The sequence below is a fragment of the Narcine bancroftii genome, chromosome 2, assembly GCF_036971445.1.
Source record: "Narcine bancroftii isolate sNarBan1 chromosome 2, sNarBan1.hap1, whole genome shotgun sequence".
Classification (NCBI taxonomy): domain Eukaryota; kingdom Metazoa; phylum Chordata; class Chondrichthyes; order Torpediniformes; family Narcinidae; genus Narcine; species Narcine bancroftii.
Window position 1 is genome coordinate 258125569 of NC_091470.1, and position 17990 is coordinate 258143558.

General features: G+C 39.4%; 1 protein-coding gene across 7 annotated transcripts in view; it reads right to left on the minus strand.

Annotated features, from left to right (window-relative positions):
- Window positions 1-17990, minus strand: part of col14a1a (collagen, type XIV, alpha 1a) — a 311666-nt gene that overhangs the window by 11851 nt on the left and 281825 nt on the right. For 6 of the 7 annotated variants that reach the window (XM_069920939.1, XM_069920938.1, XM_069920940.1 and 3 more), the window contains exon 43: window positions 12410-12445. In XM_069920939.1, coding sequence (XP_069777040.1) covers window positions 12410-12445 — 36 coding nt within the window. Of the gene's footprint in view, window positions 1-1796; window positions 2019-12409; window positions 12446-17990 lie in introns of all 7 variants that reach the window. The other variant, XR_011352149.1, reaches the window with a different exon arrangement.

The window sequence follows — 17990 nt, forward strand, 5'->3', positions numbered from 1 at the left end:
GATTGTCCATGGTTATAACTGAAGATATTTCAGTGAAGTTGACATTCATTTCACATGCCATTTGACCCATAGTGCTGTGCCAATCTTATAACCAACACTAATAACTACCTAGAATTTCCCTACTACATTTTCTCAGATCCATGTTCCTATATATGACTCCTAAAAGATCCCATTGTTGCTGGCAGCACTTTCCAAGCACCTATCACTCTCTGTGTGAAAAACTTACCTCTTACATCCTCCTTGTACTTACCTTAAAACTGTGCACCCATGTGCCAGTCATTTCAGCCCCTGGAGAAAGCCTCTGGCCATCCACACGATCAATGACTCTCATCATCTTGTACACATCTATAAGGTCACTCCAAGGAGAAAACACCAAGTTCACTCAACACATCTTCGTAAGGTATGCTCTCCAATCCAGGGAGCATCCTTATTAATCTCCCCTGAATCCTCATGTTTTCTGTACTGATGTGACTAAAACTAAACTCAATAATCCAAATGGGGTCTAATCCAAATCTTATATAGCTGCAACATTACCTCCCAGCTCTTGTACTCACTCCCATGGTTAATGAAGGCCAACACATCAGATGCCTTCTTTATGACACTATCAACCTGTGCAGCAGCTTTGAGTTTCCTGTGGATATGGACTCCAAGATCTCTCAGTTCGTTCACACTGCTGAGTCCTCTCTTTAACATTGTGACAGAAGATCAGCTTCCTGTTCCCATTTGTTCCTCTGGGCCTGCACAACCATTCCTCATGGCTGACCTTCACCTCTGCATCAATTTCTTGCACTTCCCAAAATTCCCTTTATATCCAAAGATCAATGTGGAGTCTTACAAAGATTTTAAACACTGACAAGAAGAAACATCTCCACGTCTCACTCCCTGCCCTGCCCCATGTTCTGAGACTGTCTTTGGCTTTTGATTCCTCAGTCAGGGAGAACACTCTCCATGCACCCACCACATTAAACCATGAAAGAATGGGGCAAGTTTCAATTAGATATCCTAGCCTCCTAAACTCTAGAGAATACAATCCTATTGTATTAGATTGTCCTCATGGTAAGCTCACCATACAGGAAGCAGTCTGGTGAATTGCTACTATCCTTCATCTTTGGGGCGCATATCCTTTGTTAAGTAAACAATACCTCAAGATGCAGTCTCAACAAGGCTACATAATTACACTGACAACTCTTTTCAAATCCTCTCATAATAAAAGACAATATGCCTTGTATCTTCCTGCACAATACACAAAAGAGCTAGAGAAACTCAGCAGGTCACACAGCGTCTAGAGGAAGCAAAGGTGTACAGCCAATGTTTCGGGCCTCTCTCTCTCTCTTGCTCCTTGCCATTCTCCAAGCCTTGGAAATGATCCCCAAAATTTACTGCATTTTGGAAGTGATAACCAAATTATTCGCTGTCTCTTTCACCACCTCTTTCAAACCTCCGGGGTGTAAACCTTTGAGTCCTTGGCACTCGAGTCTCACCAATTTTTCCACCTTTTCCCATTTTTCATTCATTCTCTCTGGGCCCTTTGTCTCCAGTGTAACTGTGAGCTGCTTTCATGAAGTATTTAGTTTAATTCTTAGGCCACTTTGTTCATTATAAATTCTCTCAAGTTCTCTGAGGATGTCACCTTTTCCTTTTCAGAACCATAGAACAGAAACCGGTCCTTTGCCCCATCTAGTCCATGCCATACTATTATTCTGCCGAGTCCCACCAACCTGCACCAAGACCATACCCCTCCCATCCACATAGCTATCAAAATTTTCTGATGTCAATATCGAATCCACATTACATACCTTTAAACAGCCCATTTTTATGTTTCCTGTCAGTTTGCCCTTCTTTATCTCCATTTGCTGCTACATCCTCTTTTCATAGCCATCCTTTACTCAGTTCCAAAATGCTTCCAACACTCAGAACTCTTTATTTCTGAAAACTTTACAGTCCTCTGGGACTAACACTGCCTTTAATTTCTCCCGTCGGCCTCAGGTGGGCTACTTTTCTTGTTGGAGCCTTTGTGCCTTAAGGAATGTATTTTTAAAAAAGTGCAAAATTTAATTAGAATACCTGACCACTATATTTTCCAATCAATCACAGCCAATTCCCTCTTCATACCTTTGTGGTTTCTTTCCCGTGGGTTTGAGGCCTTTGTTTCTGACAGACACATTACTTACAGCGTAATGTAAAATTCTGTCATATTGTGGTCACTTCATTAAAGCCTCATTACAAGAGTATAAATTTCTCACTGTAAAACCGGATTCAAAATAAACTTTACCCTCATTGGTTGGTCAACTGGATGAAGTTGATTGAGTCAGTGAAAGAATAAAATAATTGTCACCTCAAGGACACAATGCATTCAAATTTTACAATTATATTGTAAATTTAAAACCACTGGAAAGTGGCTACTACCTGTGATTTAAATTTTATATTTGATCTGCATGTTAATGCAAATGTTAAAGTTAAATGCTACCATTGTTCTGGTGGATCTTATTACCATTTCCTGTAAACTTTTTTTTGTGGATTCAAAATGAAGCCAGAGTGTGGTAACTTTATGGATATCACGCACAACTAAGCTTTTCACTGTATCTCAGAACATGAGGAAATAAACAATTTAAAAACAAAATGGAGCAAGACCCAAAAATGCTGGACACACTCAGTGGGTCAGGGAGCATCCTTGGAATGCGATAGACGGTTGACATTTTTGACCGAAATCATTCATCAGGAAAAGCAAGAACTAATAAAAGGGTGAGATGGGGAGGGGAAGAGCAAGGTCTGGCAAGTGATGGGTGAATACAGCAGAAAGGGGGGGGAGAAAAAAGGAATAAAGTAAGAATCTAGGAGGCGATAGGAGGAAGAGGCAAAGGGCTGAAGAAGATGCACTCTGATAGGATGAAAAGGAAAGGGAGTGGGGAGCTGGAGAAAGCAAGGTGTGGGTGACAGGCAGATAGAGAGGATATTCGCCAACAACTTCCATCTTGCCCCGAAATTCACTTGGGTGGGGAGTCACGTGATGGAGTAGTGGCCGGTAGGGGAACTCCAGCCCTCTCCAGAAAAGTTAAAAAAAGATAGAGAAAAAGCAAAGGCACAAACTTAAGAACCAAAACAAAGTGAAAGTAAAAGTGTGAAGAAAATGGCAGCGAAGAAAGAAAAACCAAAAACAACGGGAAGGAAAGATGTCGGAAGAAGAAGGTGAAGGCCTTACCTGTCCGAAAAGGCCCGCTCCCACAGGTCAGTGGAGATCCCGGGCTCGGGACTACAAAAATGGCTCGCAGAGCCGAGTAAAAGTGCGCAACCGCGCATGCGCGAGGAGTCGCCCATGCGCGATGCGCATGAAAAAAAACCACACTGACAGGAGGGGGGAACAGCTGCGGAGTCGATCTCCACAGCTGAGAGAGACACCTGCAGCACAGCAGCAGGTGCAGAACACAGACAATAACGACAACAAGAAAGAAGAGGGTAAAAAGAAAACAAGGAAACAACAGATGGTCAATCCAGAGGAAGAAGAAGAACAGAAAGAAGTGGAAGAAGAAGAGAAAGGCAAGACAATGGATGTATCTTTTTTTAAAGAATATATGGAATCAGTGAAAGAATGGCAATTACAAGAATTTGATGAGATAAAAAGAAGAATTAAGAACGCAGAAGGAAGAATGAATAAAATGGAAGTGCCCATATCAGAATTGGCAAAAAGAGTGGAAAATATGGAAAAACGAGAAACATTTGTAGATATGGAAGTAAAAGACTTAAAAGAGAAATTAGAAGAATCTAATAAAAAAGCTAAAGAGGCACAGGAGCTGTTAGCTCAGAAGATAGATATAATAGAAAACTATAATAGAAGAAATAATATAAAGATAGTGGGCCTTAAGGAAGATGAAGAAGGCAAGAATATGAGAGAATTTATAAAAGATTGGATCCCCAGGGTCCTGGGAAGACCAGAATTACAGGAAGAAATGGAAATAGAGAGGGCACATAGAACTTTAGCCCCGAAACCACAACCGCAGCAAAAACCAAGATCCATTTTAGTAAAATTCTTAAGATATACAACAAGAGAAAATATATTGGAGAAAGCAATGAAGAAAGTAAGAGAGGACAAAAAGCCACTGGAATATAAAGGTCAAAATTTTTTTTTCTATCCAGACATAAGTTTTGAACTCCTGAAGAAGAGGAAGGAGTTCAATACAGCAAAAACGATCTTATGGAAAAAAGGATATAAATTTATGTTAAGGAACCCAGCGGTACTTAAAATAGTTATTCCAGGGCAACAAAACAGACTATTCTCGGATCCAGAGGAAGCAAGGAAATTTGCAGAACAACTACAAAACAAGCAGAGAGATGAAGACAGGTAATAAGAGTAAAAATGACCACGATCTATATGTATGTGTGTAAAGGGGTATATGTGTGTGTATATATATAGTGTGCATACATGAATGTATCCGTATTTAGAGGAAAATATATAGAGTATAGACAAGAATTAATAAGGGAGGGAAATGGAATAGAGGGAATAAGGAGGGAATTAAAAGAGTGACCTTTGTTACATATGAATATTGAAATCTTTTCTGGGGGGGGGGCTGGGTGGGGAGGAGTTACGGTCACTGCAAAATCAGCTGACGTTTGCGAGTGAATTCGCAAATCCAAATGGAGAGGGGAGATGTGGTTGTCCGACAAGGGATAAAGGACAACTCAGGAGGGGGAGGGGAGAATGGGGTTAAAGAAGTTTTAAATAGGAGAATAGGGAAAATGTTTGATGTTTTAGAAATGTTGTCTTATAAAGTGTTCAAAACAAGAAAGCAGAAATGGATAAAAAGGAAAGGTAATGATGGAGAAACGGAAAGGGAAGATAAACAAAGTATAAAATGGCTACGCTGAACTATATGACTTTAAATATTAACGGAATACATAACCAAATTAAAAGGAAGAAACTGCTAAATTTACTGAAAAAAGAAAAAATTGATATAGCATTTGTGCAAGAAACACATTTAACTGAATTGGACCACAAGAAATTAAAGAGAGATTGGGTAGGACACGTAACAGCAGCGTCGTATAATTCAAAAGCAAGAGAAGTAGCTATATTAATTAGTAAAAATGTGCCAATTAAAATAGAAGAGGAAATAATAGATCCAGCAGGGAGATATGTAATGATAAAATGTCAGATATATTCGGAGTTTTGGAATCTACTCAATGTATATTCACCTAACGAAGAAGATCAAAAGTTTATGCAAGATATTTTTTTGAAGATAGCAGATACGCAAGGGAACATATTAATAGGAGGGGATTTCTACCTGAATTTGGATTCAAATATGGACAAAACTGGGAAAAAAATTAACAGAAAGAACAAAGTAACCAAATTTATAATTAAATCGATGGAAGAAATGCAACTTTTGGATATATGGAGGAAACAACACCCAAAGGAAAAGGAATATTCATATTACTTGGCTAGACATAAAACATACTCAAGAATAGACCTATTTTTGTTATCAGCTCGTATGCAAGATAGAGTAAGAAAAACAGAATATAAAGCTAGAATATTATCGGACCATTCACCCTTAATATTGACAATAAAGTTAGAGGACATCCCTCCAAGAATGTATAGATGGAGATTAAACTCCATGTTACTCAAAAGGCAGGATTTTAGAGAATTCATTGAAAGACAAATAAAAATGTATTTTGAAATAAATACGGAATCAGTGAAAGATAAGTTTATACTATGGGATGCAATAAAAGCGTTCATTAGAGGGCAAATAATAAGTTATGTAACCAAGATGAAGAAGGACTATAATCAGGAAACAGAGCAGTTGGAAAGGGAAATAGTAAATATAGAAAAAGAATTAGCAATGAAGGAAGATACAAGTAAAAGAAGAGAATTGGCAGATAAAAAAAATAAAATATGAAACACTACAAACATATAAGGTGGAGAAGAATATAATGAAGAACAAACAGAAATATTATGAACTAGGGGAAAAAACGCACAAAATTCTAGCATGGGAGCTTAAGACAGAAGAAGCTAAGAAAATGGTATTGGCATCAAGGAAAAAAGACAAATCACATATAATCCAAAGGAGATCAAGGAAAACTTTAGACAATTCTATGAACAATTATACCAAACTGAAAACGAAGGGAAAGAAGGGAAAATAGATGAATTTCTAACTAAAATTGAACTACCAAAACTACAAATAGAGGAACAAAATAAATTAACAGAACCATTTGGAATAGTAGAAATACAAGAGATAATAAAAAAATTACCAAATAATAAAACACCAGGAGAGGATGGATTCCCAATAGAATTCTATAAAACATTCAAAGATTTATTAATTCCTCCCCTCCTGGAAGTAATCAACCAGATTGATAAAACACAAAGCTTACCAGATTCATGTAAAACAGCAATAATTACAGTAATACTAAAGCAAGGGAAAGATCCACTCGCACCAGCGTCATATTGACCAATATCTTTACTTAACACAGATTATAAGATAATAGCTAAACTATTAGCAAACAGATTAGCAGAGTATGTACCGAAAATGGTAAATCTAGACCAAACTGGATTTATTAAAAAAAGACGCACAACAGACAATATTTTAAAATTTATTAACTTAATTCATGCAGTAGAAGGGAGTAAAGCGCCAACAGTAGCAGTTGCTTTTAACGCAGAGAAGGCCTTCGACAGAGTAGAATGGAAGTATTTGTTCAAAGTATTGCAAAAATTCAGTTTACCAGAGAAGTATATTAATTGGATTAAAGCATTATATAAGGGACCATTGGCGAAAGTGTCAGTAAATGGATATATATCAAAGCAATTTAACTTAAGCAGGTCAACACGGCAGGGATGCCCACTATCACCTTTATTGTTCGCGTTAGCTATAGAACCACTAGCAGAATTGATAAGAACAGAAAATAATATAAAAGGGATAAAAATAAAAGACAAGGAATATAAAATCAGTTTATTTGCGGATGATGTTATAGTATACTTAACAGAACCAGAACTATCAATAAAAGAATTATATAAGAAATTGAAGGAATATGGAGAAGTGTCGGGTTACAAGATTAACGTAAATAAAAGTGAAGCAATGCCTATGAATAATGCGGATTTCTCAAAATTTAAGAAGGAATCACCATTCAGATGGCAAATGCAAGCAATAAGATACCTAGGTATACAAATAAATAAAAATCTCAGCCAACTACATAAACTCAATTATTATCCACTAATGAAAAAATTACAGGACGATTTAGAGCATTGGAAAGATTTACCACTAACACTAATAGGAAGGATAAACTGTATTAAAATGAACATTTTTCCAAGGATATTATACCTATTTCAGGCATTGCCAATACACTTGACAGCGAAATTCTTCAAGGAGTTAAAGAAAGTAATAAGGAAATTTTTATGGAAAGGGGGGAAACTGAGGATAGCACTAGATAAATTAACAGAATGGTATAAACAAGGAGGCTTACAACTGCCAAACTTTAAAAATTATTATAGAGCCGCACAATTAAGATACCTATCAGATTTTTATCAAACAAGGGAAAAGCCAGATTGGACTAGATTAGAATTAGATAAAATAGGGGAAAAGATACCTGAACACATATTATATAAATGGGATGAAAAATTGGTACAACATAGAAGTTCTCCAGTATTACATCATCTACTCAATATTTGGAAGAAGGTTCATGTAGAAAGAAATAAAACAAATTATCAATTACCAAAACTAATATTGATGCAAAATAAGTTACTCCCTTTTACAATAGATAACCTTTCCTTTAGAGAATGGGAGAAAAAAGGGATCAAAAGAATAGAAAATTGTTTTTCAGGAAATAGATTATTATCCTTTGAACAAATGAAAGATAAATACAATATAACTCAAGATACAGTGCTGGCATATTACCAATTGAGATCCTACTTGAAGGACAAATTAGGAAGCAGTCTGAGTTTACCAGAGGGAAGTAACTTTGAATATGTGATTACAGATACAATGATAATCAAAAGATTTATAACAAATATGTATATTAAACTGCAAGAAAAGAAGAATGAGGAAGCAAATGGTAAAACTAAACAAAAATGGGAACAAGATTTAAATATAAAGATAAAAAAGGAAACATGGGAGAAGTTATGTTCTGGAACGATGAGAAATACAATAAATATGAGGTTACGTATGATGCAATATAACTGGATACACAGGCTATACATTACACCTCAAAAGTTAAATAAATGGGACCCAACAGTATCTGATAGATGTTTTCGATGTAAAAAAGAAATAGGAACAACAATTCATGCAATCTTGACATGTGAGAAAGTAGAAAAATTTTGGTAAAATCTAAACCAAATATTAAATAAAATTACAGAAAACAATATACCAAAGAATCCAGAGATCTTCCTCCTAAGTAACATAAAAAACAAAGAATTTGGAATTGATTTGGAGGATGCACAAAAAAGATTTGTTAAGATACCTCTAGCCGTAGCAAAAAAATATATTATGTCAACCTGGAAATCGGAAGATAATTTGAAAATACAACAATGGTATATAGAAATGAATAAATGTATTCCATTAGAAAAAATAACATATAGTTTAAGAAATAATATTGAAATATTTGAACAAATATGGGAGCCTTACATGAAACACAATAGCGAAAACCTACCGGGGACATTCACTACCTAAATTAACGAAAGGAGAAGGAAATGAAAAGAATTGACTCAGTGGAATTTCTTGTTTATTTTTATTGAATGACAACATTGTTTGACTGGTTTAATGTATCCTAGATTTTGTACTTTAAATGGACGGGAGGGGGGAGGTAAGGAGGGTGGGATGGGAGGAGGGGGGGGGAGAAAATGGCACTGTATATATTTGAAAAGGAAAAAGTATGTATCATGGTTAATGTGGTTTATGGTGTGAAAAATAAAAAAAATTAAAAAAAAGAAATTCACTTGGGTCTATCTATGGTACCTCTCTCCCATTTCTCAATCTCCATCTCCAATTCCTTTCAAATTCTTCCATTTCTGCTGCATTTGTTTCCATGATGAGGCCTTCCATTTTAGGACATCTGAGATGTCCTTCTTCAGTAAACTACTATCAATGCAGCTCTCACCCGCATCTACATTTTCCACCCATCTCCCCTCACCCCATTCATGTCATCCCCAGGTTTCCCTGGTCCTCACCTACTACTCCACTAGCCTCCACATCCAACACACCATTCTCTGCAAATTTTGTCTCCTGTAATGGAATCCCACTACCAGATACATATTCCCCTCTCTGCTTTCCCTAGTTTGTTCTATCAGTGACTCCTTTGTCCACATTCTTTCCCATTAATAATGGACCCCCCCCCCCCCCCACCCCGCCACTGGCATTTATCCCTGCAACACCAAATGCTGCACTTGCACCTGCACTTCCAACATTGATATTCAGGACCCAAACAGTCCTTTGAAGTGAGGCACCACTTCATCTATAAAGGTAATTTACTGCATCTTCTTTCCACCTCAACAGCCAGGATCTCCCAGTGGCCATCCATTTCCCATTCTCATACTGATAGGCCTATCCATGGCGTACCGTACTGTCAAGTTGAGGACACTTCCAAATTGGAGGATCAGAATTTTTTATCTCGTGTTGGCAGTCTCCAACCAAATGCCATGAACATTGACTTCTCCCGTTTCCAGTAACCTTCCCTAATCACTCTAGCCCCATTCCTCCTCTCTCCTCCCCACCCACTCCCCATCTTTCTTCCTGTGAGAGTGCTTCTTTCTCAGCCCCCTTCCTCCAATCATCTCTCATTTATTTTTTTTCCACACCCCCCCCCCCCCACCGCAGTCACCTATCACCTCCTATTCTGTGCTCCTCCTCACTCTCCCTGCCCTTTTATTTGGGCTTCTGACCTTTTCTCCAGCTGAGAACAGATGGCAGCCACCTCCCACACATGGTTAACTCGAACAAGCACCAGTATAAGAAACCCCCCTTCAGTCTCTCATCCTGCCCACCCAACTCTGGTGACCAAGCTTTCAACACCAGTTCTCTCCCCAAAACACTCACTCCATGTCAAACTTAAATTTTTTACCACATTTATTCCTACCTCAACCCTGTTAGTCCATAATGTACATTGATGTCAAACTCTACTTACATGCAGTTTACTTTACAGATCAAGATTGATGGTTTAGGCAAACGATTAAAATCTGCAGATGCTGGGGAAAAGTGGTAGAGAAACTCAGCAGTTCATGCAGCATCCACAGGAAGTAAAAGACATTCAATGTTTCAGGCTTGAGCCCTTCATCAGGAGTGTTGAAAATCTGGAAGATGGCTGGCTAAGAAAGTGATGGGGGTGGGGTGTATTGGGAAGAAGGTGGAGCACAAACTAGCAGGTGATATGGAAGGGGAAGAAGAGAAAAGAGTTGATTGGGGAAAGGGCAGAAGGCTGAGAAAGGATGGGAAACTAGAGGAAGGAGACACAGGGATGAGGGAACAGGTTTATGTAGATCAGCACAAAACTGGCTGAAAGTCATGTACCATGAAGTACTGTTCTATTCTTTGAAAGTACCCCGGGGTGTTAAAGGTACTAAATCAATCAAATTGTTGTAATATCTTAATGCTGAACAGGTTCCAATGGGAGTACTACCATTGCCCTGTGGGTTTCTCCCGGTGAATCCAAGTGGGTGAGAACATGGGAGCATTATGTTCCTGTTTTCAGGGTTTTATAAAATGGACATTCCTTAAACATGTACAATAAAGACATTAAAACAGAAAATCCAGCATGCTCTCTGAAACAGGTTCACAAAGAGCATTCACTGAATCTGGCATTGAGGTATTGGAATGAATAAGTTTTTATTAGAATTCCTAATAGGATCTTTCCTGGAGCCAACATTGTGAAGCAAGCATGTCAGCGTCTCTACTTCCTCAGGACTTTGCAGAGGTTTGGTATGACATTGGAAACCCTGGTAAATTTCTACAGAGATCTGGTGGAAAATGTGCTGACCGGCTGCATCGCCGTCTGGTAGGGGGACACCAATACCCCTGAGCGTAAAGCCCTCCAAAAGGTAGTGGATGTAGTCCAGGGCATCACAGGCAAACAATTTCCCACCATCAAGAACGCTGCTGTTAGAGAGCAGCAGCAATCATCAAGAATCCACACCACCCAGCACACACTTGGTTCTCACTGCTACCATCAGGAAAGAGGTAGAGGTACTACAAGACTCGCACCACCAGGTTCGGGGACAGCTGCTACTTCTCCACCATCAGACTCGTCAACAACAAATTCAATCAAGAACTCATTTAAGAACCTTTACTTTTCTACTTTATTTTTTTCTCCCCTCTGTATTGTACAGACTGTTGTTTACATTTGTACATTGTATATAGCTTTTATTTGGTACTGCCAATAAGTGGTAGTTCTGCCTGGCCCACAAGAAAAAGAATCCCAGGGTTGTTAGAGATGTCATGTACTCTGACAATAAATCTAAAATCTGAATCTAAAGTTAAAATTTGAATGAATTGTGTCCACCAGACAACTTTTTAATGGCAGTTTCACACTGGTAAATTCTCCAGACTACTGGATGTTACCCCGATTAATGTCCCAGCACAGCATATTTCACATTTTTTGAGATACTACACCATGTTATAAAAGTATTACATTGAGTGGCATGGTTGGTGTAGCAGTTAGCACAAGGTCTTTACAGCACCAGCGATCGGGACCGGACTTTGTACGTTCTCCCCATGACTGCATGGGTCTTCCCTGGGGGCTCCGGTTTCCTCCCACAGTTTGAAACGTACTGGAGATACAAGTTAATTGGGTGTAAATTGAGCAGTACAAATTGTAGCATTAACAAATTGGGTCAAAATGGCCTGTTACCGTGCACTTGTGTAAGTGTAAACAATGTTCAGGAAATAGACCCCAGTGAGTTTTATGGAGCTGCAGGGTCCTGGGGAGTTTAGAGGTAAACTCTCTCACTCTCTCTCACATCTGCAAATTTCCACTAATTGTCCAGGGGCCATTGAGAAGTTCACCTCCTGAATCTCCAGGGATACATTTGCTCACAGCGCATCAGAACGCCAGCACAAAGTCTCTCCAGTGGTATGACTGGGAAAAATGTGCTTTATCCCTAGATTTCAGGTGGAAAGCAACAGAGCACTGCCAAACATCACCAGGAGAGTTTTGACACTTTCCACAGGGTGCCAGAGCTCAGTCAGCAAGTTCAAGACGCCTGCTTTCACATGGGAGTTCCCAAAACTTGCACCTTGGCAGTTCAGTGAAGAACTGCCAGCAAAACCCACACTAGTAAGACCTTGACTTTCTTTAAAATTTATTAACTGTTAGTTTAATATCACATTCTACAGGCTATCGTTTAATCAAAACAAAACTGCCAAAGCAGGCACTTAAGTTAATACACAGAAAAAAAGCTTACTTATTATAGAATAGCATTATTTTAAACTGGATTTTAGGAACTTACCCTTAGACCCCTCTCTCCTTTCAGACCAGGAGGACCCTGCAATGGAATTAAGAGCAGATGAAGCTAGTTGAAATGGCAATGTAATGAGACAGGACTTAGTGAAAGACTGTACTTAGCCACTCAGCCACCTTGATTAGTCTACTTTCCCCATGCCTCCTCTCATCTCACTCCCTTTTCCACCTTGTGGGTCTGCTCTCTCTTTTTACACACACACCCCACTTTGTGGGTTGATAGAAGGGACATACAATCAAACCAATTCTTCCACGCTGACCAATTAGCATTCTGGACATGTCTGCATTTGGTCCATGTCCTTCTCTGCCCCTTCTTGTCCATAAATCTGCCCCAATGTTGCCTGAACTTGGTAAATATACTCATTTCTATGGCTTCCTCTGGTAGCTCACTCCAGATATCCATTGAGTGAAAAGGTAGCCCTCGGATCTCTCAAACCTCTACACTTTAACCCTAAGCCTATGCCATCTGGTTCCAGAATCATTTACCCTGGGACAATGGAATTATCCATCCTATTAAGTTTTTAAAATTTCCAATTTAAAGTGATTCTCTGTGATCAACAACCAAGTTTTTTTTAAAAACCGCAATGAATATTTCACAGGTCTGTGGAAGTGTTTTTAAAAAAAAATCAAACCCAAAGTGGAACAAAGAAGACCTTTCAAAGATTTAAAAGTGGCCTTGACAGATTCCTGAATCCTTCTAGCTCTGAGCATTCAATTTTTGCAACACCAACCTCAAATGCTCCCTGCTTGGACTGCACTTTTTAAGCTTCTCTATTCTTATTTTATGCCAAGAGCCCTCTAATTATTGCCATGAAATGTAGTGAAAAACCAAAATACATTCAACCACAGATAACCAAGCTCTCTGAAATGAAGCAAGGCTCCATTGAAAAGGTAGCATATAAATGCAGCTCCTATACAGCTGCTGTCTCACTGCTCCAGAGACCTGGCTTCAACCCTGACCTCAGGCACTGTCTGTACGGAGTCTATACATTCTCCCCGTGACCGTGTGCATTTCCTCTTGGTGCTCATGCCATATCCCACTAATCCTGGCAGATTACCTGCCTATTATAAATTTCCATGGGGTATTTAAGTGTCAGAATACTCAAAGGGGAGTCTGTGCCATGAGAGAGAAAACATGTGGGACAACTTACTGATTGAACTCCTCTGCTGAGAGCCAGAATAGGCATGAGTCAGATGAAAACAATCATGGCATGATGTGCAAGTTTGTGGATAACGCTCATGTGTCTGGCATTGTAAATAATGAAGATGGTTGCAGCAGGATTCTGACTGGTTGGACAGGTCGCCAGATGAAATTTAATAGAGAAATGTGAGGTGCTGCATTTGGGCAGGTCTAATGTGGGTTGGATCTACACAGTGAATGGTAAGGGTCGGGGGGGGAGTTGGGTGGTTGCAAAGCAGAGGGAATATTAGAATATAGGTACACTGTGCCTTGAAAATGGCAATACAGGTAGATAGGGTGGTCAAAAAGGCTTTGGGCACATTGGCCTTTATCAGTCAGAATATTGAGTATTGAAGTTGGAAGGTGTGTTGTAGTTGTACAAGGCTTTGGTGAGGCCCCATCTGCAGAATTGTGTCCAGTTTTGGTCACCGTGCTGCAGGAAAGGTGTTGTCAAGCCGGAAAGGGGGCAGAGAAGGTTTATTAGGATGTTCCCAGGACTCAGGGGCCTGAGCTATAGGGAGAGGTTGAGCAAGCTGGGGCTTTATTCCTTGGAGGGAATGACGATGAGGGGTGATCTCCAAGAGGTGTACAACATCATGAGAGAAATAGATTGGGGCTGAATGGTTGGCGTAGCAGTTAGCGCAACGCCTTTACAGTGCCAGCGATCAGATCTAGACCAGGGTGCGAATCCCGCACTGTCTGTAAGGAGTTTGCACATTCTCCCCGTCTCTGTGGGGGTTTTCTCCGGGGGCTCCAGTTTCCTCTCACTGTTCAAAATGTACCGGGGATATAGGTTAATGGGGTGTAAATTGGACAGCATGGACCGAAATGGCCTGTTATTGTGCTGAATGTCTAATTTTTTTTAAAAATTGGGTGAACACAAAGTTTTTTTTTGTGCCCAGAGTAGGGGAATCAGTAACTAGAGGATATAGACTTCAGATGAGGGGGAGAGATATAACAGGATCCTGAGGTGTAACTTTTTTTACACAGTGGGTGGTGGGTGCATGGAATGGGCCACCAGAGGAAGTGGTTGAGACATGCACTATTGGAATGTTTAAGTAAAAAATTGGACACATACATGAATAGGATGGTGTACAGCAGGGGTTCCCAACCTTTTTGTTCCTCTACCCCTTGGGCATTTTTATAGGTTCCCGTGTACCCCTAAAAATTAAGGATTAAAAAAATACAACATTGTGCAATCTGACTGCAGATTACACCATGTATTGTACAGTGGTGGTTATTCTCTCAGACTCAATGTACCCCCTGAAAAGTGCAAATGTACCACTGGGGATGCATGTACCCCAGGCTGGGAACCCCTGGTGTAGAGGGATAATTGGCCCAACAAAGGCAAGTGGGACTAGTGTGGGTGGGACACTTTGGTTGGCGTGGGCAAGTTGGACCAAATGCCTTTTCCGTGCTGTATTTAAATTTTTTTAAATTTTAAGGATCCAGCACAGAAACAGGTCCTTCCAGCCCATGAACTCATGCTGCTCAAATACTTCCATGTGACCAATTAACCTACTAACCCTGTATGTCTTTGGAACATGGGAGGAAATCGGTACACCCAGAGGAAACCCACGCAGGTCACGAGGAGAATAATAACATCGTGGGTCAAACAACCCCTTGTGTTGCACTCAGTTAAGTAATTATTCCGAGGAAAATGCAACAATGAAAAGTATGGGCTCCTAATCATTGATCCTATAGCTAGTATTTTGTTGGAATCTGGAGCACCTATTTTCAGAAGAGGTAGGATCATGGTGTTCATTAATCATTTGTTATTCTGTAGGCAGGAAGTCACAACTCATTGTCAGTCCTGCAACTTTAGCTAAATAGCTGCATGCTGTTAATTACAGGGCTTCCTGGAACACAGTTCTGATGGGTTCTAATCAGTGACTCTTATTTTCCTAACAAGGATCTTCATTGTTTAAAATCTCCACTGAAGATTTTTTTTTCCTAACCTGTCCCCATGAAGAAAAACCAAGTATTTTCATCAAATTTATGATCGACGGGGCCTCTTTGAATTGACTTCTCTAAGAAGCTTAGATCTTTGTACTGTCACTTTCTTTGTGGGACATATCCTTTCTGTGGTTAAAATGTAAAGTGATCATATGCTGAGTGATGCTCTAAATCAGAATCAAATTTACAGAGACAATAACTTCAGAAAAACGTTGGCCTGAACTACTGAGAGTTAGGAAATGCCAAAAATATCAAATATTTTGTTAAGCATAGTTAAATAAGGTTTTTTTTTGGGGGGGGTGGTGGGTTGGCTTCTGCAGTTGTCAGACAAAGCAAATCTGGAGGCTTATTCATTTCCTGCACAATGAAAAACTCGCTCCTGGTTTTATTCATTCTTCACTTCACTGGAACGTCAATACAGTTGGAACTGGGGTATTGCAAACACAGCACTTGCAACAGGTGCAAATTGTCAAACAAAGATGCAAATATCATCCTTTGTTGTTTGCACTAAACATTCAAAAGTAGTGATAACATGATGTACGGGCCTATTACTAGGGCAGCACAGTTAGCATAGTTTAGCACCAGCGACCTGAGTTCGAATCCAGCACTGTCTGTATTTTAGAAGCGTGGGCTCATTGTCTGGAAAGGGCCTGTTACTGAGCATATCTCTAAAATAGATTAAGATACTACAATGACAAAGTTTCAGGAACCTACTCTGACCAGCAAGGCTGTCTCTTCATGATATTGGCTGAAGAAGAAAGCAAGAACCTAAGGTTCCCCAGGAAAGAATATCTCAGTGGCAAATGGGGCAATTATTCGCCCTTTCAGTAGCTGGTGTTCACTTGGCCATTAGATCAGCTGGGACCAGAATTAACTCTTGGAATTCTAACATTTCCTCATGGGTTGCTTGGGGGAAATCACCAAGATGGTTTGCTCCTGGGCCTGGCCAAGTTGGCCACTTATGGGTATGGGCAGCGGACAGTTAAAGGTTCAGCCTGGGTTGACTGCCTACCAATCTTCCAGTGTTACGTCCATGCCTGTGTGTGGTATACATGGGTGCAACGGCGGAGGTTTCTGATGCTGGTGGGCACCACAGGAGAATTAATGTATTCTAGATGGTAATGATTGTGTTATAATTTGAACTTGTAAATAGTGTGTATCTGAAGTACTGTTACATTGTATTAATGTGATTTTTTTTTAAATCACTGAATAAACCACCTTTGTTTAAGGGAAAAAAAATTCCTTGTACCACCATAAAAGTAGCAGATAAAGCTTCAAGGAAATTCCTTCAATTGGGACGCACAATTTCTATCCCACCCAGACTCCAAGAAATTGAAGATTAATCTCCAGGAGATTTCTAAACAATATTCGTAGGGCATTAGAATGAAAATGTGCACTTTGCTGAAGCGCTTGTGTTTCCCAGTGGTAGACATTTTGGTGAGGGAGGGGATCAGCCAGAGATGGCAGATCATGTGACAAACAATTGATTCAACTCCAATATTTGCCACACAAGACATGAGGAGCTGCCCTATTAAAGCTGACGTAAAGGTTGATAACATTTGTAATGATAGAGAGCTAGTGATAATCCTGACCACTAGAGGGAGTCGGAGTCAAGTTGTTGCAGCTAGGGCTATTCAGAATGGATGCCTTGAAGTCATGAGTTCTAAAGTTAATAAATTATATTTGTTATAAAAGAATCCAAGTTTCTTTATTACAATAAAAGAAACATCACATGGTATCAGGTGTGGAAGAAACACCAGGATTGTGCCCAGAAAACATGGAGAATGTAAAGAGCTCCTGACACTGTAAATTGGACTGGAAATGTCAACCATGAGTGGAGGTTGTTCAAACAACAATTTATGATGCACCATTGAACTCGATAGCAAGCCTGATGCATAGTAGATTCCACATTGATCATTATATTTTAAATATAACTGTACAGTTTAATGGTTTTGCTTAATTTAAATTTATGTATCCTTTCTTCATTATGGCTGTGCTTTGGAATTCATTTTTACGATATGCTTGCAGGGCTTTTTAATCCTTTGTCCGTGGTACATTCCATTATTGCACTATACAAATTTACTGTAATTAAAATTAATAAAAATATTTTTTTAAAAAGACGTTGACAGAATGATCTCAAGCTGTGAGACCTGTTTGAAACATAATGCAAAGCAGACAAAGGAACCCATGATCATAACTGACTTAACTACAGAAACATGGCAGAAAGTTGGGACTGATCTGTTCCACATGGATGGAAAGAATTACTTGCTGTTTATTGATTATCTATCGAACTATCCGGAGAATGCACTGCTTCCCAACATGTCTGCTGCTTTTGTGAGCAAATAAACGAAATCGATCTTTGCAAGACATGGAATTCCACAAATTGTCTACAGTGAAAATGACCATGCTACAGTGTAGAAAATTCCAGAACTTT